Raw genomic sequence first — 22,438 nt, 5'->3', positions numbered from 1 at the left:
CCCACAGTTATTCTTGACACCAAACGGTTCTACACAGCAATTAGCAGAAAATTCTCTAGTCTCTGCAACATGGAAGAGAGAACACTCAGCAACATTGTATCTAGTGTCTCACCCACACACAGCAGCACCGTTTAGGATGAAAAATCCCGTTGGTATATAGGAGCTGCTAGACAATTCACATGAAGTTGGAAAATGAAGTTTGGACCACTGGGCTAAGTATACAAATGCTAAGTCTGCTTTTTGTATACCTCACAGTCACAAGGCACACAGTTTCGTATTGTCATAGTAATTTCTGCCAAAACATAGACAGTTCATACAGCGTAAACACTGCAGAAGCAGCCATTGATGTGGTCCTCTAATGCAGCTTTTGCCCTCACTAATGTCATGACTTTGCTAATACGCAGTTATTACGCAGTTTGTCACACTTGAGAAATAATGTCTCTAGAGCTAGCATGTACAGTAACTCACCCTGTTTTGCAAAAAAACCACAAACAGAAAACCAAACAAAACCACAAACCCAAACCATACCATTTAGAATACAGTTTGAATACAATGACTTAAAATTCCTCTGAAGCTCTTTCTCAAATGAAACACAAGCAATAGGAGGGTTTAAAGAGAAAGTATAGGAAGCAAAATGCTGTATGTGGTATTTGGGGGCTAAACTATTTTGGGAAAGACAGGTGCAATCATACATTTATATTATGTTTAGGTGTTTACTCTTGGGAGTTGAGAATGTAATTCTTTAATGCCAGCATTAATTGTGATAAAGCCCTCCAGGGACAGTGGTGGTGCCTTTTCCTGAGGGGCAGTTAATCACTCTCTCCCCAACTAAAGGCAGGCTGCTCATTTTACTCGCAGGCTTAGGTTCTCTCCTACAGGCAAATCACCTTCCTTTAAGACAGCAGAACTTACAACGCTTTGGCAGCTGAAAGTGTAAAAAAAAAAAAAAAAAAAAAAAATTTTAAAAAACGGAGAAAAATCACTACGACGGGAAAGGCTCGGCAGCGCGCAGAGCCAGCGGCGCGCAGGCAGCCCAGGGCAGGGCAGCGCAGGGTAGTGCAGGGCAGGGCAGCGCAGAGCAGCGCAGGGCAGCGCAGGGCAGGGCGGGCAGAGCGCGGCCGGCGGCGCTCGCTCCCGCGCCGCCCAGCGCCGCCCCCGCGGGCCGCCGCACCGGTGCCACCTGCCGCCGCCAGGGGTGTCCGGCGCCGCGCCGAGCGGGCTGCCCGCGGCTGCGGCGTGCGAGCCGGCTGCCCGTGCAGCCCGCAGAGCCTCTGTGGCAGCGGGGGGGAGATTGTCGCTGCTGCTCCTCTGGGCTTGCTGCTGCGAGACTGAGCAGCAGATCCGGAGGTGTGCGTGCGTGTGCCAGGAGATGCGGAGCGCGTTCGGCTGAGGTGCCTTGCCCCTGGGAAGCTCTGCGAGAAGAGGCGGAGAGAGGCGGTGGGAAGGAGGCAGGAGCAGAACTGAAGTACAGCACAGCTGTTTCCGAATACTCTGGCTCTTTTGGGTGCCTCAATGATTGTGAACATGGATTCTGTCACTGAAATCTTCTTGAAGCTGCTCTTTCTCCTGTCTGTTCATCGCCAGCACATGGCAGTGGCAGGGTATAAATGTAAGTATTGCATATGATTTAAAACTCAATCCAGAGTGTGTTGAAAACTTCTGGGATTTTTTTTTTTCGCATTTAGAATAAATATAATTTTTGAGACAAATATTTATGTTTTGAAATCATGACATCAAGCTGCTAGCCTGAAAATTTTCTAAAACTCTTCCATAGATTTTTGTCATGAGATTGTTGTTTATAAAGCTTACTGTATAAGAGTATCTGAAAGCAGCATTTTGCTAAGGGATGCATGTTCAGCTGTATTTTCATTTTTGTTTTCTCTTTTAAAGTGCAGTATTTTCCGAGGAATTGTGTCTTACGTGGAAATTACTGGCAGACTTCTATTGTGCAGTGTTTCTATTGTGTAGTGGATTTTAGCATTTGAAAATTGTGAAAGCTGGTATCTGCGTATCCTGGATTAAGCTGGCACTCAACTTGAATGGCAATCACAGTGCAGTTCAAAAGCAGTAGAAATGTAACGAGGAAAAATGTGGCTAGCAAGACTTTAAGGTGTCCGCATTGATTGTTAGGGAGTACTGTTCATGCATGACTACAGAAGAGAATGCTGACAGTTACAATAGAAAGTTTTGGGTTTTGGGGCTTTTTTAAATGAGTTAGCCAGTAGAGTAGTATCACAAAATAAAGACTGTGATTATAGTTTTAAGTACAATCTGCTCTCTAGGAGGCACATCATATATATATATAGATAGATAGATAGATAGATACATATGTATATGTATCTGAAAAATCTGTTTCCAGTATTGAATTAGGTTAATTACCTTTAAATTAAAAAAGAAAAAACTCATTAGGAAATTAATTTTCAGGGATTTTATAATTCAGTAACAGAACTGAGTTATTCTTGTTCCATTTGATTCAGCTTCAACAAGCTGAAGGATTTCCTTTTGTGTTCTGTGGTAGTGCAGTAGCCTAAATGCCAGATGCTCATAACCTGAGCTGAACATATTTTCTCCCCTTCCTGTTAAGGCACTGGTTGTGCATCACAGGAATGGGAAGGGCTGAAGTAATGATTCTTTGGGAAGAAAGTGCATGCCAAAGCAATGAGGAATGTTCAGGAATAACCTTACAGCCCAGTGGCAGGGGACAGCTCCCTGGAAACATCTGAGCAATGGCAGAGAAGTTTGAAGTGCTCAATGGATCTATAGCCTAGGGTTTTGCATATGGATGGTTTGTAAACTAAACATGCTCCCATGAGCCAGACATTCACACTGCAGCACCAAAATGATCTTGTGCTGTCATTCAATAATGATATCTCATTTGATACAAGTGCATTGTGTAGCCCTAAACATGAATACTAAGTTCCTCATGTTAAACACCCTGCTGCAATCCAGTCACAGCTTTAATTCTCTTCATCATTCTGCATTGTACAGTTTATGAATACATCCATTTTCACAAGACCATGATAATTGAATTGCACATTAATAGCATTTGGCACTATGCACGAAACTAAATCAATTGCTTACAGGGAGGCATATTAAAACCATTGAAAAAAAAGACTTGCATCACACAGCAAAGCAGTAAAGCACTAGAGGTCACTCTTACAATTTAGGAAGCAAGATTTGAGGAAGAGGCTCAAGCTTCTTTCCAACATAGAATTCTGAATGATGAAACAAATCAAGTATAAAATGCGTTCACTACTGGCTTTCTCAGATACATCTCAAAAACAGGGCAAAATCCTGTGTCACATGGTTGAATTGAATGAACAGATTATTTAATATATATGCTGTTATTTATAAATACAAAGTGTTTTTATTTAGGAATAAATCCTAACTGCTATGTCAGAACACTCATCTGAAGTGAAAATACAAGAACTCTGGCCATACTACAGGCAAGATATCATTATTATAGGAAAAATAAATTAAATTATTTAAATTAAACAATGAACAATAATGTATGGAGAGAACTTTGCCAGCCTAATGCATATTGTTCATTTTCAAAATCTAATCTAGAAAAAAATCCCCATATATTTATTGTTTTAGAAGTGAAAATTTCTGTAGGAGAGGTAGTTTGTTTTGAATGAAATTTAATGGCTAGAGTTTCCAGTAGGCTGCCAATCATCAAAGACAATAGGATGGGGTTTGAATTTTTGTTCTGTATTAATTTATTTTTCTTGTTTTAATTTTATGGTTCTTTCTGTAGTAATAGATCCTGAATACTTTTTTGCTTTGCTTTTAAGGCCAGTGGCCAGTCAGATGAGACAAAATTAAAGACCTTTAAATGTCATCTTGAAGTGTTATTGGTAATATTACTAAGTCAGTTGTCCAAAGAAAATTTCCTAGATCAAAAATTGATGTGGTTAAAATTATTTGTGTCTTAAAGAAATTGCAATATTCCTCTTTTGAATAAAATGTTTTTGAAGTTCTTAGGTTGTCGGGAGCTAACAGACATGTTTTTAATACATTAAATATTAGAAATTTTCATTTAAAAGATGAAATTTTGTTTCTAGGGTCTTATTTTCTTTGTTTCTCCTGAAAATTAACACTGACACTTCCAACCAAGAGAAGTAATAATTGGTGCTGAAATTCCAAATATTTTAAAAGTTTTCTACTAGTGCTTCTTAGAGCTTTCCTCTACTTTCTTCCTCCCAAAGAATTGAAGTTCCAGTGTAGTTGAAAGAGGTTTGAAGTACACAGCCTTAGTAAGTAATTGTATAAGGTCAAGTGTGAGTTTTAAATGAAAGATTAAGGCAAGTACTGCTGTAAGTTTTTTTTCCACTGGAGCTATGAAACATTTTTGTTTTATTGGTAACTGTCTCTGCTGTTGTAAATCAGCAAGTTACTAAATCATCACTTGAGAACCTGCCAGAAATTGGTACTCCAGTAGGTGCAGGGGCTTTTTTTTTAAACTCTCTCAAACTGAAGTGTTGCAGAAAACATAATTAAATCCTCTATACACATCAAGTCAGCTGTGACTAAAAATTATTAAGGGAAAATGTTGCAGTGAATGGAAATAAAGAGGAATTGGGAAGTTTCCATGCGAATTCTCACTTCTGCATACTACTTCTCTGTGTTAAAACTCCCCAGTTTTACAGAAGCTTTTATGCATTCAGATTTTCACATGTGTACTATGATGATCACAATTTCTATAAGCACATAAACATTTCTTCTTCTTCTTATTATTATTACTACTGCTACTACTACTACTACTACTACTACTACTACTACTACTACTACTACTACTATTATTACTACTACTGCTATGACTGCTGTTGATTTTCTTCTTAATGCTAGATGTCAGGAATGTTAGAAATTTCTTGTTAATGCTAGATTGGAGGACCTTTCTAAAGATAACAGAGAATGACTATTAATGAACCTGAAGTTTTCAAAGAGAGGACTAAGTGAATACATACCTTGATTGTACCATCAGATGCAAGTCATTGTACTAGTATTGCCCCCAAAGAAGGAATTACTTTCTACAAGGAATTAATTTTGAAATTATTACCATTCTGATGTCAACCACTGGTACCAAACAGTTCCATAGAATAACTAACAATTTTATGGAACTGCATTGAAATGATAGTAAAGTGCTGTTTATCAAAACCAATTTAATTTAAAATGTAATTCTTTTACTGTTAGCTTGTGGTTGATGTGAACTGGAGGGGAGGAGAAAGTAGTTCCTTCCTTAATTTTATTTTAGCCTCCTTAATATTTATTTTCTGTTTCTTATCATCTATCTCTGCTATGAGAGGGCAATGGAGACCTCATCAGAGATCAGGCCATCTCTGGGCAATTACTAACCTGAATAAAACATTACAAACATCTCTGGTATATATTGCTTGTTGTTTGTACAGTAACATCAAAAACTTGCATCAACATCAAATCTAAACTAATACCAGAAGAATTTTTTATTTTTTTTTTTAGACTTTAAAGGCTTAGAATTCACAGAAAAGCCTTATACACTGAGTATAATCAACAATTCACATCCCATTGCTCTAGGCTTTAAAATTCCCATGAATACACTTGTCCCTGAGCCCAGTCAGCAGGATGGATGGAGCAAACCTTGGTCATGATTGGAGGAGGCATGATTGGAGAAAAGTGAGAGACAATTAATGACATTTTCAAAGTATGATAGTACCAACCACAAACAGAAAATGCAGTAGGATATATGTTAATTATTTATTACATTTGCTGTGTAGTTTAGGACACACTGTATTTTGATTAAATGCCAGTCAGAAGTTCCAGAGGAAGCACTAACTTCTTCATGTTTTCATAAATATTCAGTCATGGCCCTTCTGCTTTCTTTCTTTCTTACATAAGAGTATGTAAGCCTACATATTTGTTCATCCACAAGAAAGACAACTTTTGAATAAGACAATTTGCCAAAGTCTCACAAAATAATGCATGCTTCTGTCATTGTATATGAGGAACAAAGCTCACGTTTAATATTCTTTCCAGGCATTCCTGTGTTGCATTAGAAAAAATCCACAAACAGATAGTTTGTCATATATTTATAGGTCTGTGTTGTTTTAACCCCAGCCATCAACCAAGCCCAACATTGCTGCTCAGTGATTCTCCCACCAGAAGGTAAAGATGAGGTCTTGATGATCCTGATGATCCTTGTAGGTCTTTTTCAGCTCAGAATGTTCTGAAATTTTCAGATTCTGTGCATAAAAAAAAAAAAAAAAAAAAAAAAAAAAAGCAGAAGTCACAAGCAAATTAAAACAAGGAATACTTCCTCCATGTCCTGTGGGCAGGTACGTGTCCAGGAGAGCAGGGCCCCACCACACCTAACAGTGACTTGGGAAGACAAAAGGCATCACTTCAAACGTTACTGCCCTGCCTCTTCCTCCCCCTTCTCCCAGTTTTATATGCTGAGCATGATGCCATGTAGTCTGGGGTATCACTTTGATCATTTTGGGTCACCTCTCCTGGCAGGGTCTCCTCCCAGCCTTCCATGCATTCTTAACTTCCTTTCCATCGAGGCAGTGCAAAAAGCAGAAAAGGTTTTGCCCCTGTGTGAGCCCTGCTCAGCAATAACAACAACAACAACAAAATCCTGGTATTATCAACCCTGTGTTCATCACAAGCCCAAAACACAGCCCCATACCAGCCACTGTGAAGGAAATTAAGTCTACCCCAGCCAAAATCAGCACAATATCTCATATAATATACTTGCAGTACTCTGTCTACTGATTCATCTTTTGAAAAAACTTGTAACAAGTTTAGCTGAGGAAAAATAGGCCAAATATCCCCCCCCAATCCCTTCTCAATCCTGCTACCTCCCCACTCCAAACAAGCAAATCAAAGAACAATTGAACAGTCCAGAAGCATTAAATCTTTCAAATCTTTCAAATATTTCTTTTCTCCACTCCCCCCCCGCCCCGCCATAAACCCGTGCCTTGGTGCTGCTTGTAGATCTGAGAGTTTAGTGTGCTGTATCACACAGGATTGTGGGAAAGATAGAGCTGCTTCTCAGTACTTTTAATGTTTAATGTTAGCTGCTCTCAACTAACAAGGTGATAACAGAGGTGGGAGCTGTGAGAGCCATCACTAATTCAAAGGGCTTTCCTTCCTAGAACACTGCAGGCAATTTTTTAAAAACAGTGAAGAAATATCAAGTACTAAAATTAATCATGTCTGTGTCTGTCACTGACTCCAGAAGTACACATTATTTTTAAGATGTTTCTGAAGTAAAAAGTTAAAATTTGCTTTTCCCTCAGTGTTTTCAGTTGTTTTATGAAGAGGAATGGAAGAGTAAAAACAATAAGGAAGACATTGATTATGATGAGTTTCTGTACAATTGCTTGTATTTTGCACTGTTAAGTGTTTGCACTGTTAAGTGGTATTTCTTAAGTATAAAAATTTCTTTGTAACTTGTAATTTTGGCAGTCAGGGCCCACGTGTGACTAGATTAAAAACTGAAGAAGAGGTGTATTTCTAAGTATACTGATATATATTAGATAAATATAACAAGGGCTGTCTTTCTAAATTTGAGAAATAACATAAAACATATAGGAGAAACAGCATGCTGTCTAGACCAAAATGTTTCGCTCTATTTTTTTAAAAAAGTGATGTATCTTTACTGCTAGGGTTTAGCCAACTGTGATTTGCTGAAATTTTACCTTTGCAATGTTTTGTATCTCTGTATTTTATCATTCTTACTTATTTGTTATGTGTTTGTGTTTTATATATGCGCGAGTATCCCATTACAGGCTAATTTTATACTCTGTAGAATACAGAATACTCTGTAGATCATCTATTATCAGTTGAAGTTGAGGCCAGTAACCTTGAGTTAAATCTGTGAAACACAGTGGAGGATTGGTGTCCAATTATTTTGCTTTTCAGAAGAAAGTTTTAAGTGTTTACTAAAAATTGGTATGCTATTTTTTGGGAACCAAAATATTGTGTGGACCTGAGGTAATGTCTATACTGTCTGTAATCTCCTTAATGAGCATTTGTAGTGCAATAATTTGAAAAGTGATTGAAATCCTGGAAACTTCATTTTAAGTAGATTAAAATTACAAACAAGAGAATTATTATTTAAATATCATACTTAATAAACAAGTAAAGAAAAGTGCCTCTAGGGCCTTAAGTCTCAAAGGATAGAGAAAAAGTATGGTTAGAAAATCTATCCAGCTGGGTAGCAGGTCTAATAACTTTTTCTTAAGGAGATCTTGTTATTTAGTTGTGCTCAAGAATAAGTTATCTCTTGTTCCTTGCTGTTAGAGTGCCTATTTGTTTCTGCGATATTATTTGATATTTGCATATGGGGTCTTGAGGGAAAAGTAGATTAGAAACAGCATGTTGGAATATTTGAATTTATTTTTATCACTTAATATAATTTTTTTTTTCAGCCAACAGCTGAAGATCTTTCACTTTTTCAGGTGTTCCTCTGTCCTCTTCTAAATCTAAGTACAAAGTGTTTTCAAAACCTTAGTTGTTTCTAAAAACAAGATTTTATATTTTTTTTTCCGAATACGTTTAATATTTGCTGGAAGAAATCCCCATCTGTATTTGCTTGATCTGTTCAGAGTTATTGTGAAAGAATACCTTTATAGAAAATTCTAAAGAACAAAACAAAAGTCTCATAAAGAACGTGGTTAAACAGGATACAAAAAAATACTGTTACTCAGATGCCATATAACCTGATAAACCTCACCTGGAGAGAAAACAGAATATCTTATTAAAGAAGGCCTGGAGCAGAGGTTTTCCACAAGACAGAAAGAGTAAAACATTTTGAGGGAAACATGCACTATAAAAATGATGTTCTAGTCAAACTGAGTTGCATACAGGGAGCCCAAAACACTGGTTTAGTTCACCTGCAGCATTCTGCTGCATCCTGAGTTATACTCAGGATGTGCTCAATATGGTTATTCTATAATTATCTGAAAAATTTAAGGGGAGGGGCAAAGTTGGTTTTTTCAGTATTACTAATTATGGTAGAAATTAGCTGATGTGTATGGAATACTAAATAAGAAAATATCAATTTGAAGCTTGAAGACTTTTGGAATTAGAAATAAAACTATAGATTTTAGCAGGAGAAGGGAGAATTTCAGTGTTCCATTTGTTTGCAAATATTACTTGGTTTTGCAAATATTACTTAGTTTTGAGACATATGATTAACTTCTGTCTTCCGCAGAGACAGGAAAATTGGGATTTATCTCTATGAAATTAAAAATCTGAAATTTAGATATTTGCATCTGAGCTAGCTAAGTCCCTTTTTAGTCATATGAAAGAAAAAAACTGTATCTTATGTGAAGAAGTCATGACAAAGATGGAAGGAAGAAATCACATTCAAAGGGGATTTGCAGTACAAAAGTGCCATTTGTCTCTCACTGCTGATTTTGCTAAGTAACTTGGTAATCTGTATGCTTTGTAGACATCTATGCTAGATGAGATGGGTTCCAGTTCTGTCGAAATAACCTACTGTAAATAAGAGAAAAAAGTATACCGATCTATATTGATTATCTTGTTCAGAAATCACCAGCTATACCTGGCCACCCATTCATATCTGCTGTTAAGACTCCCTGAGTCTCCCTTTTCTGTATTTGGTAATAAAGGTTCTCCTTGATTTCCCACGGGTTAAGGCTGCTGCCATTGCTGGACGTAGACAAAACAGGGACTAAGTGAGGAGCTGGAAATGTCCTACCAGTGAGAGTGTCTTTCATTCCTGAAAGTGTGATATAGGTATTTTGGCCATACACAATGTTCTGGTAAAGTGCAATCTCATTAAATTAAATAAGCTGAAACTGACTGTTCTATCCACCTGAGACAGTCTGATCTTTCCACCCCTTTGATAAACCATGATTAAAGCTCCATTTTAACCCCAGCCTTGTCAAAGCTGTAGGGTTTTTTTTTTTTTTTTTTTCTTCTAAAGAAACCATAGAGGGAAAGAGACTTTATTATGAAAAAAAAAACCAACAAACCAAACCAGAACCCTACAGCATTTCTTTTCATAAAGCAATAATAAAACAAATAAAAATAAAAATACCCTGGTACTTTTGTTGTTACTTTAAAGCCTTTCTGCCATCCAGACTGACTGTTATTTAGGTTAGGAAGCTTCCAGCCAGTAAACTGTGTTTCTTACTATAATTTCCAATCAATGACAGGAAGCCTATCTGCTATGCAGTAGTCTAGTTTGCAATAGTTTTGTAATCACAGTGAGATTTATTTACCCTTCTTTTTTTTAGAAGAATAAGCAATCTTTAGTAATTGGTTTGTTTGGGTTTTTTTTTTTTTGTTTGTTTGTTTTTTTTTTTTGGTTTGGTTTGGGTTTTTGAGTTTTTTTTTTTTTTTTTTTTTTTTGGGGGGGGGGAGAGTTGTTTTTGTTTCAATTAAAAATAGCACTGAATCTCATCCTTATTCTTTATAACTAAAGCTCCTAGGGAAATCAATGACAGCTTTGCATAAATAAATATTGAATAAAAGCTTTAGAAAGAATGAGATGAATATTCATTCAACAGTGATATGCTGTGTAGTTTGAATATAACTGGTCTCTTTATTTCCTTTCTAAGTATCAGTCCTTTCACTGTGCCTTGTTTGGAGGACTCAGATACACTGTATAACAAACAAGAATTACTCATTTGTCCTGCTTGACAAAATATAAATATGAGAAGAAAAAGACATTTAGAATTTTAGCTACTTCCTGTGGTTGGGGAATTTCTATGCCTGTAGTGAAAAACTACTGCTGTTTTTCTGAGCCAATGGTAACTTTTATAAAAAAATATCAAGATGATTGATTTTAATTTTCAAGGGTGAAATAGCCCTTAAAACTAAATTCTTTCAGGACTATCTGGGTGCAGTGGAGCACACTGACGATTGCTGAGCTCTGCCCTGAAATTGATAAAGTATGTTGCAGTAAACTCTTAGTTTTATCAGCCTGAGTGTGGAAGTTTTAGGGCTGTTTTTCGGTTGCACTATGCCAACAGGTTCTGGAGTGCCACCATACCTGTCAGAGATTACATTTCTGTTTTCAAGCAAGGTCTGTTTCAGAGACTACTTCTCCAAAGAGTAGATATGCTCTCCAGTAATTAACACTGAGAACAAACCAACCTCCTGGAGAAAGGAGGGATTATCATAAAACTTGTTTGCAAATACTAACCCATAATTTTACTCCTAACTTACTGGCTCTTACATAAAACATATTTGCAAACAAACGTGAAACGTGTATGCCACTGAATATGTTTTTCTCCCTGCAAAACAGAACAAACAGAACCATGGTGTTTTGTAATATCATTTCCTGGTATACTTTTGGAAGATCTAGATAGCAATGGTTAGCCTGGCACAAGAGAAGACTATGACAGGGTTTCTCTCAGGGTACAGTTCTGTAGAAATGTTATTTGAACATCAAGTAAAATAAAATATAGAAGGAATTCAGTGATGGATCAATCAGCTGCCAAACCTTTGTTAGGTTTTGACAGACCCTCTGATAGTCTAAGAGACTGTCAATGTGCTTTTATATCTGGGTAAAATTTGCAGTGCATGTAACAATAATTAAGTGTAAAACTCTCACCTAGATACAGGTGACAGGTTAAACTAGCTATAGCATTCTCCTGAAGAATCTTTTTAAATATGATAGGCTGTGTGTAAAGTTTTTTTATGGAATGTCTCTTTAGCATCTCCCTACCCCTTGTATATTGTTAATGTGTTTGGGGTATGATGACTTTTTTATTTTTTTCGTTTTTCTTTCTCGAGGGCTCAAAAACCTCCATCTGTACTCAACTTGTTTTGACTTTTGTGAACAGACATGACCTCATAGATCACACTTATGCTGGATACCTGTGCTTTACTGTGTTCTGTTTCATTCTCTGTGGACAGGAAAATAAAGGATCTAAGAGGTAGAAAGTGGGGAAAAGCAAGATTTATGTGCAAACACTCGTATGTACATTTCTGTACTGTCTGCAGTGAAGTGTTGTTATTTTCAAACCCTTCTCAAATTGTCTACTTCTCTTTGCCAGTTTGCTCTTTGTAGCCCAGCAGTGCTAGATATACAGTCAGACTGCCCCAGATTTAGAGTGATGGGTGAGTGATGGATTCACAGTTATGCTGAGCTTTATCTCTATTATACTTGGGAAACTGCAGCAGAAAACAAGCTTTGTTTCACCATTTTGTGTCATGTTGGGGCAGGGTGGCAGGGTGGGTGGAGGTGGGGAATCTATCGTTGCAAATGAGTCTTTTCTTCTCATATCTCTGCAGTGACTACGTAGAAATTTGACCATATTCTGCTTCTTGGGAAGATTGGTAGTAATATTCTCTGTGGATATTCTACAAAAGGACAGATTGAGAATTTCTAACAGAGAATTCTCTGATCTTACTCTCATCTCTAGTAAAGCGTATATGTGTGATAGAGATACCGAAGAGAGTAGTCCCTGTTTTGATGTCTCTAATATATTTTCGTAATGTCTCAGTGAAAGTGTTTCTAAGATAAATCCGCAGGTGTTGAAAATGTGTGTTGAGTAGAATCAAATTATGTCAACTTTCAGTGCATGGTTGTGCATACTTGAGTATTACAGATTTAAAGATATTACTAAAAAATCTATCAGTGCTATGAACGTAATGTTCATATTTACCTGTTAGCTTTTATAGTTACATGTATCCTTATCTTGTTGAATGCTTTAATACCGTCTCAATAGATGCTTTTTTTAAATGAGAGAGTCATTCATCTTTCACACCTGAATTTTTGTTCATATGTTACCATGTACTGATGGCATAGATATTTAATTATTTACATTATTTTTGTGGCTTTAACTAATGTAGAACTACATTTGGGAAACATCTCAGACTGGACATGTGTCCTTTTCTAAGTAATTCACAGTGGATAAATGTAATAAATTTAACCTTAAGCCAGGAAGACCCAGGAAGAAGGTTTAAATATTTCTGTCATCCTTCCTACCCTGCCTTTGGCAGTAAAGAGCTATGTTTAGAAGAAAGTGGTGATGAAGACAGTGTTCTGCTGACTTTGGAACCCCACTGCTAAAAATATGTTAGAAACACTTTTGTCGTAATGGACAATTTCAGTCAGAAAATCAGGTATTGTTTGGTACAAAATCTTTTTTTTTCAGACTAGAGCATTCTAAAATATTGGATGTTTCTTAAACTGTAATTTTTCATACAACATAACCAGGTAAAGAGGTGGTAAATAGCAGTGGGTGGTAATCACTCAGTGTGTTACCTTCTTGGAGTATAAATAGTGGTCTATTTTATAGTATCTTTTAATATTTGCCTAAAAATATTTGACATATAGTATCTTGATCTGCTTAAATTTATTCCAAGCAAATAATTAATTGTCACTTTTACAGCAATTAATCTATCATCACTGAGAGAAGAAATACTATGCCAGATCAGTATTTTCAGTATTAGAATATAGAATTTTTATGAAAGAATTATGTTATTCCTTCAGACTAAACAGAAATTCTATTTTTAAAAGCCTAACTGCACAACTCAGAAATAAAACATTTTTTAAAATAGTAAATAGTAAGTGATATTCTGCTTAAACTACTGTTGGGGAATTTTTATCTGTCAAGGCACGTAAAACACATGTTCATGCTTAAATATGTATATATATATATATATGTATATATATATAAATATAATTAATGAATGATACAATGAGCAGAATCCTACTTCAATAAGTGGTTCTAAAACAAGTTTGCATAGATGCCTCTTACAGATGCTTTCTAACCACTTGCCCCAGTACAAGCCCTGTGACTGGTCACAATTCTGCCCTCCCTTGAGTCCAGGCCTTCTCCCAGTACTACTGCCCAAATTTGGACCCAGGCATCTTGCTGGTATTGCTATAAGACAACAGAGTCATGTATTGGGCAACCTTGCTCCTGGACTTTTTAATCTCTTCTGAGGCATCCTTGCCCGCTATACCAAATTATTTCTCAGTCACTGATGTTGTTCTGATGGCCAGTTAGAATTTGATTTTCCCCTTTCCACTTTTCTGCTTATGTAGCTTTGTAGATAACTGCTTTTTTTATTGTAGTTGAGAAGTCTGATTTTGTGGCTCAAATGTCAAAATAGAATTTGTACCCAACTTACGCACAGTACTATGTTTGAAATTGTCGACTGTGGACAGGGCCAAAACACAGATGCCCATGTCTTAGTCTATCATGTTTTCAAACAATGTTAAAATTAAGGAATGAGGCCTCCCCCAGATTCTTTTGGGACTTGAAAATTCATTCATTTACTCTATAAATATTTACACTTCTAGGTAGGATTTTTTTAAAGAAAATTTTTTTGAGTGTGTGTTTGTTTTAAAATTGATGCAGTTTTAGGTTTTTTTACAATGGCGGAATTTGCTGTAATATGAAATAATGTTACATGATCAGTCAAAACAAAGGTTTGTGGAACCAGACTGTAAGGGAAACTTATTTCATAAACTCTCTCAATTCTCTTTTGCAGACATCAGACATTCAGATGCTTGTGTCATTCACCATGGCTTCATTTGTTTCCATGGCAAATTTTCCAAGAGTTGGAATTATCTCTATTTCTAATACATGATTTGGCTGCCACGATAGGCCTTGGCCACTATGCTCATTACTGTTTCTTACTATTAGTGAGAAATGTGCAGTTTTCACAGGGATATGAGTAGAGGGGTCCTTTGAACTTGAAGTCATGCATGTATTTGAATATTTGAAGCAACAACTCATAAAAGAAAGAAGAGCCTGATGGACACTAAACCTGTGTACTGCTGACAGTCCATCTGTAACACATCATCTCTGTGTTAGCAAATGGGTTTACTCACAATGGTTGGTTGTGCATATCAGCACTGCACTCACTGTGTTGCTATCTTGTGCAGTTTTAATGCTGGGTTTTGATATTGAACACCCCCTATGTAACTCCAGAATTCAAACAGTTGCACAAAATGAAGTATTTCCAATGTTTTTTTTCCAGAATTAATCTTTCTAATTGTGGAAGAGAATAAAAGAACTTAATCAGTTACCTCAGCTAAGGCATGAAATATCTGCTTGTGGCTCTAAAGGATTTTAAGTCTGAATCCCATTCTGGCCTCTCAGTCAGTCCGTGTTCATGAAAAGATTTCAAGAGGAACCTAGCTGGCATCAGCACCTTTAAAAGAGCAAGAATATATTGCCTGATTTTTCCCTTGTTTTGTTTCTTAGCTATTTTTTGGTTTTGATTTGAGAATTGGTTTTATTGCTGGGAAACTTCAGGTCACATTGATTGTATTGTCAAGTAACTCGAAATATGGGGAAAAGAAAACCACAAAAGCAGCAAACCACTAAGAAAGAACTTTTCATCATTTTAATTGTCAGGTGCTAAACTTCATAAAATTTTTATACATAATATCAATGAATTCTTTAGGGTGGCAAGATGGCACTTGTAACTATACCCACAAATCTGTGTGTAAAGAATTTACTTCACAAACAATTTGAGTTTTTTGTTATTACTTTTTATAATTGTGATTTTAAAATTTCTTTTAATGAAATTGCTAACATACATTAGGGTTTTTTATGTGCCTCACACTGAAGAGCTCTCTTAGACTTTTCTTTTTTGCTCAGTTTTAACATGGTTTTCCTATCGATGTTTATGTGTTTATATTAACATTTGTGAATTTAACACAGGACACAAGCAATTGAATTGCAGTTACCAATGCAGACCCTGCCTAAGGTGATCAGGAAAATATCTATTGTCACTCTTCAGAGTAAGTTTCAGAGTTCGTTCTGATATGCATTCACAGTAAAAATACAAATGCCAAACATCCTGCACAAACATCTCTGTGGTTTTTTAGCCATTCAGAGATGCTGTGTGTTGAGGTCACATCTGTTAGAAGGGATGCTTTTCCAAATAACAAAATGCTTCACTTAATAATGTCTTTTTCTGTCACTAGTAAAAGTTTTAACTATTTTATGCAACACCATTGAACAAAGTGAAAACACCAGTTTATGTCCAAGGAGGAGAAAAACAGCCATGACCTCCTCTAGATACATATGTCTCTGATAGTGTAGTATCCAGTCAAGTCCCTCAAAACAGCTGCTTGCCTCGCCACTCCACCTGCCCCCACCGTAAGTTTAAATTATTGATCCAACAGTAAGAAATACTTGGTTTGATATTTTAATCAGGCACTATCTTGAGGAGAAAATGGGTAGATAATACTTTAATAATTAGAGCAGGAGCATTCTATGCAATGACAGGATGAGTTTTATATTAATCGTAGGTAAATTCATTAAGCAATAATGAAATGCATTGTTTTTCTATGCACTCTGCTATGCTATTAGATTGCTCAATTTATTTTCTCTAAAGGTGAATCACATTTCTTTAAGCAGACCAGCAAGATAAGACAGGCAGCTCAGCATAGTCTTTTTGTCACCACAGTGATTTTTACAGCTTTGTATAGAAATGTGAGGAGGCAGTATTAAATAGAAAAGTCCAGCAAGGGATTTCCTTTCCACGCAAAGACTGCCTTCATTGAAAAGAGTGAAGAAAGTCTTGATGAACTAGGGGCAAGAGAAAAAATGAATTAATTCTGTCAAACAATGCATACTATTCAGAAAAAAAAGAATCCATAGTTATTCCATCTACTGTATATTTGAGATTTCAGTATTTGCCATTAGATTAAGATACCATCTTCAGCCTAAAATGATTGTTTTATTTATAGTTTGAGTAAGCACAACAGTAGATATATCATATAAATTTTTCACTACTAAAAACCTAGCATAATGATAAGAAATGTGATAATTAGGCTAACAAAGCAGGGTGGTCTTATAACCATGAAGGTGAAATTTTTTCAAAATCTTTCTTCTTGGAAAAAGAGTTATTGGATTGCAAGATCTATTTGGCAAGTAAATTGAAAATTAAATTATACCTCAAAGGCTTTATTAATTCTTTAAAACCAGTTTCTAAATTGGTTTTAATATGGTAGTTTTGCAATGCTATTTTAATACAGTGTTTCAGTTCTACTGAAATATGAGGGAGTGCAATAAAGATCTTTTTCCTTTGTAACATTTCTACTTTTTCTTGAAAGATCTCATCATAATTTTTCAATATTCTACTCCAGGAACAAGTTGAAAGGGAGTATCCTTGTGCATTGCTTTTGTTTTTCTTTATTTTACATAGACAGCTGGAATAGCTTTACTTATATTATGCTCTGGTTGACTGTCCAAATGTTTCTCATTGGCCCTCAATTATAGTGCACTTACAAACTTTAAATAAACAGTAGGTATAAGATGTTGGTTTTCTCTAAAAGAATATTTAAAACTTGGTTTATCTGTTTTTTAAGACTTTTTTTTTTTAGGGCTTAGTTTCATCAACATTTTTTACCGCTTTGTAGTGTGTCATTACTGCACTAGAACTCTATCATTCATCTGAGAGCAAGCAATCAGTAACACTGGATTTTGTTTTCTATCCCACTATTGTATTCTTCCTTGTGACTGTGTAAGGAAAGATGTGAAAAATGACCATTGAAAAAGGAATTTTTTACCTTTCTGTAAGTCTCTTAACCCAGAATGAACAAAAGCTTGATTTTTTGTCTTGATTTGAAAGACAGGTATCTGATAAGGAAGGCAGGAGCCTCCCTTGGAATGGAAAATGTAAACCCCTTCCCTCCGAATTATTATAATTTTGAATTTAAGGGGCTCTCAGGCAAAGAGATGAGGCTAGGAATAACATTTCTTTACTGGTGTGTATGACAAAGCCAACAAACAAGCTCGGCTACGGCCCTGGCACCAAGCAGAACGCGGGGCCCAGGCCCGGCCTTCTCGGCTGCGAGCGCTTTCCCTCTGCTGCAGTTCCGGGCGCGGCCAGCAGGGGCGCTGCTGGCTCCCGGAGGGCGGGGCAGGTGCGGTGATTCCCCCGTGGCTGCAGGGGGGCGCTGTGGGAGCTCGGGGAGCGCGGTGATGGCGGCTGGGCCCACATGGGAAGGGAGGGGAGAGAGGCTTCGCTCCACAAACCCTGGGGAGCCGATCCCGGTGCCCCAGCAGGATTCTGAGGAGCACCAACCTGGGATGGCAGGAGTCTCATCTGGCAGGGCGTGCGGGGCTCCAGTGAAAACTCGGAGAAGTGCTGAAGAAGTAGCGGGGGAAGCAGGGGCGGCCCGGCTCCCAGCAGGGCAGGGAGAGGCGAGCTCAGGATCCCAGGCTCCCGAGCAGACGGGGATGGGTCCCTCTTTTAGTGAGGTGGGTGACAATAAGGTCTCAGTTCAGTGGCTGCTCTCACAGGCAGAGGCCAGAGGCTTACGCCATGGCAGAAGAAGCAGCTCCAGGCTGGGCTCTGGCGGCAGCAGCAAATTCCCTTCCCCAAGCAGCAGCTCTGACCATCCTCCTCCAAAGCCAAGAGAGGGCCAGCAGCTGCCCCAGTCCCGTCCTTTACCTGCCCAATTCCTGGAGAAAAACTCCCAAACAAAAGAAGTGCAACCAGATGCCCTCCTCCCCTGAGCTTGGTCACTTCTTTGTTTTTCTTAAGTACTCAGTTGTTAATATTTCCTAGCAACTTACAGGAAAAATTGTATAAGTAAAAAGGAACAAAAGGAAATAAACCCAATCCCCTACAATTTTCTGCTCTGTTTTTCTTTTTTGTCTGTCCAGATGATTGAGGGTTGTGGATGAGATGTTATCCACTAGGACTGGCCTACAGTAAATTGTTTATATCCATATCTTTGGGGCTGGGGCATGAATTTGTAGTTCTTCATGTTGAGACAACAATTGAATTTGATAAATTTTAAGCATCCACTTGCGGTTTTACACCTGTAAGTAATTTTATGTCATCCTGTGACTGACTAGTACACTTCTGTCATGTCTGTGTAATAAGCTTCAGACTTGAGCTGAAATTCTTGTTATTCGCAGTCAGGTACATGGCCTTGTATTTTCTGATGCCAGACTTCATTCTCTGTTACACTGCCATCACCTAGCTCTGTCTTTTGATATCTTGGTTCTGCTCTGTATCAATGACACCTGATTGTACAGGGAGACGAATTCATGAATATATCTGTAAATTTGTTTCATGGTCTTAATGAAATAAGGAACTCCTCGAGTCTGTGATTATTAAGTCATGGGTGGTTTGATTTTTGCCTTCTCGGTATCTCATATTACCATTTTCCTGTTTTTATGCAGTATGTAGTTCCTTTTCTCATGTACTCATGAATGACTAGCAATTTCCTATATAACAATAGCTAAAATCAGCCGCTGCTTTTCTTTCTAAAAATTGCCTGTCACAGAAGACCACAGATTACTTTGACTTGATCTACATCAGATAAACTTTGTTCCATTTGATCTAGTTTTTGATTTACCTTCATTTTCTTGAATATTCTTTCTTCTCAGAATTTTCCGAAATTCTCTTGTATTATTGAAGTCAGATTTACACATTTTTTAGTACCAGTTTTGTACCCATTCTACCTTTCTTATCCTCTCCTTCTGTATTTTTACTACATGGGATTTTGTCCACTTGCTCAGTTCTAATTCACCATGTTAGATTACTTTATGGTGCTTTTATTTGCATCTATAGTAACGTGTATCAGGTTTTCAGAATTCAGAGACAGACACTTCTGAACACAACTGGGGTGCTATAATACACTGCTGTTGACTTTTTTTTTGGTTTTTCATTTGTTCACATTATACATTGTACTTCAGTGTCTTTGGTTATCAGTCATCATTTATAAAATCGATTGAGAGCATTTTTTGTAAAATTTAGTAGGTAACATTTGTTGGACCAAGGAAATTTCACATTTAAGCCTGGATGTTTTCATGCTTCAAGGGGAAATGAGATGTGTGTAGTGGAAAGTTGAATGCCTCATCAATAAGCATAGGCACTCTATACTTGTTGGACATAGTGATATGCAGGAGCATGGATATTAAAAGATACACATGTTCTCAGAACTAATTCTTAAATTTCATCATAAAATAAGATGGTAACAGTCAATAAATGTGTAAGTAATATGAATATTGGATTTTTTTCTGGGATTATTGCTTCTAAAAATACTTTGCATGTACTTTATATTTGCTTTTTATTATATTATGGTGGAACAATCTAATTTAATTTTGTACTCCTGGCTTTTTCTTTTGTATTTTAAAATCTGGTTAGATCAAATAATGTGTTTGAGCTGTTAAAAGTGAAATGGTTTTCATTTAATAAAAATACCTGGGAAAATTTAGATTCTCACCAAAAAAAAAGCAGATCTAATAGCAGTAAGTTCTGTTTAATTGCCTAAATATATTGTGCCCAGTAGAAATGTTTTGTGTAGTATGTTGTTTAAACACCTTTTTTTTTAATGCTTAAAAATATATCTCTCTTTCAAGCTCCTGCATAGAAATTTTTAGAGCCCCTTGATTTTTTGGTAAGAGTTATTAATTCGTGTCATTCAGCTAATCAAGTCTTTTCGAAATCTGGTATAGATCTCAAAAAGTGTGAAACTTGATTCTAAGTATCTGCATTTGAATACCTTGAAATAACATTTGTAGATCTGGAAATAACATACATTATTAATTTTAAATAGTGAAAATACTAATACATAGACATTTTTCTAGATGATGCAGGGAAAAGTACTACACTTGTCATTTGTCTGGAGTTACCAAATTCTTGACTTCTCTCAGTTTGCATAAATTTAAAAGAAAATTATTAAATTGTGCTGCATGATAACAGTAATGGCCCATCATTTTGAATAAATATAAGCAGTTAAATCTAATGATGGTTTTATCAAAATTACTTTGGCTCAATCCCAGTTTTAGGGTACTTTTTACCGTGTAACAACTTTCAGCTAACTGTTACATTAAACAACAATATGAGTGTTATAATAGTACCTCATTGACTTTTGATGGAAAAGAACTGCAATTGGCTTATATTAAAATGTGTCTTTATATGACAGTCCATTGAGATAACTTATATAAGATATGCTTTCTTCACTATTTATCATCTATTGTTTTAATAATGTCATCAGATTGTGTGTTTATCTGCTTGATTTAAGGATTTGTTTGCTTTGTCTAAAGAAAAGGATTAGTATTCTGCAGTAACATTGTGCCTTCTCAACCCGAAGAAAAATACAGGAAGGAAGGGAGTAAACTTGATGACATTGCATGATTGACTTGAGTTTTTATAAGCCTTTATAATCTTTCAGATTGTAAATATTTATGACTTTTATAAGGAGAAAACAGAATTTTACTTCAACCTTAAAACACTAAAACACCCGAAAAATAATTTTGACCTGGTTTAGTGTAAGTTTCAGCAGAGTGCACTAAGTATTGACACTAATAAAAAAAATACTGGGGAATAAGGGCTATTATCCATCTCCCATATGTACCTCTGTTTTCTTTGGGTTTTGTGGGTTTTTTTGTTGTTGTTCTGTTTACTTGGTTGTTTGGTTGTTTTTTGGGGTTTGTTTGTTTTTTTGTTTTAAAAATTTTCTTTCCTGGCAGGCTCATCATGAACTCTCCTGCTAAAGGTCAATGTTCTTAGGACTCTTTAAAATGATGAGTGTAAACCTTATCCATAGGCAGTTGAAACCTTTGAAAACTCTCAATCTTGATAGAGCTTTTTTCAACTTTGGTTTTCCCCACCAGTATTTAAGACATCATCAGCACATTTCTGCCATTGCCACACACACCGATTTTACATGACTGTGTGCACATAAACTGTTCCCTAATGTAGAGGAGAAGAACTTCTGTTTCCATTCTAACTCTTTCAAGTTTTATTTCTCCTTCATATTAAAACCTGAAATTTATAAGTAGAATGACAAACAAAAAGAAAAACTTAACAGATCTGATATTATAATAATAAAATAATTACATTTCTGCAAATAAGAATTTCTGTAAGGGGAAGAAGTTGGCAGGAGCTGATTGAAGATTTTAACACTTCAAAAGCTGCAAATGTGTGCATGCAGATATGTCATAGTGTGGCTCGGTCCTGTCTCTAATAAATATGTGGGTTTGAGAGTAATTAATGAAGCTGAAATAAGGAAAGGTGGAATTGAATTTCTAGAGGTTTGTATTTCATATATCTAATTTTAAAAAATATTTTTATATTTAAAATTTGATTTAAAACTTGGATTAAAATTGATTTAAAATTTTAATTAAAAATGTAAAATATTTTTAATATACCTATGAGTTTTTTAATTTAATAAATTAGAAATATTTAAATAAATGTGAAATATGTTTTATGAATGAATTAGCTTTGTTTCTATTTGAGGAGGAAAAATAAAATATGAGCACTAAACAAGCCACCTTTCCATGGTCTTATATTTTGCAGTATAAAATTGAATGTATATAAACTGATAAAAGACATTTTGCGTACATCTGTAAGCATTTATCTGTGTTTGTGATCATTTGCGGTTGATTGTTTGGATTATCTGATGCCTTAAAAAAGAAGAAAATCCATCTGGCATCCTTAATAAAATCCCTTTCTATAATGATCTCAAAGTTTTAATGAACTTTAC

At 36.2% G+C, this 22,438-nt stretch overlaps 1 protein-coding gene across 1 annotated transcript in view; it reads left to right on the top strand.

Moving 5' to 3' along the window:
- The first annotated feature begins 1,512 nt into the window (after positions 1 to 1,512).
- Positions 1,513 to 22,438, top strand: part of LOC121333367 (contactin-associated protein-like 4) — a 200,077-nt gene continuing 179,151 nt past the window's right edge. The window contains exon 1 of the mRNA XM_041399639.1: positions 1,513 to 1,609. Within this exon, the coding sequence (XP_041255573.1) occupies positions 1,513 to 1,609 (97 nt within the window). The remainder of the gene's footprint in view (positions 1,610 to 22,438) is intronic.

This window comes from Onychostruthus taczanowskii, unplaced genomic scaffold (assembly GCF_017590055.1).
Source record: "Onychostruthus taczanowskii isolate IOZ18803 unplaced genomic scaffold, ASM1759005v1 scaffold168, whole genome shotgun sequence".
Classification (NCBI taxonomy): Eukaryota; Metazoa; Chordata; class Aves; order Passeriformes; family Passeridae; genus Onychostruthus; species Onychostruthus taczanowskii.
Note: the sequence above shows the minus strand (reverse complement) of the source record. Positions and strands in the feature narration are given on the sequence as shown.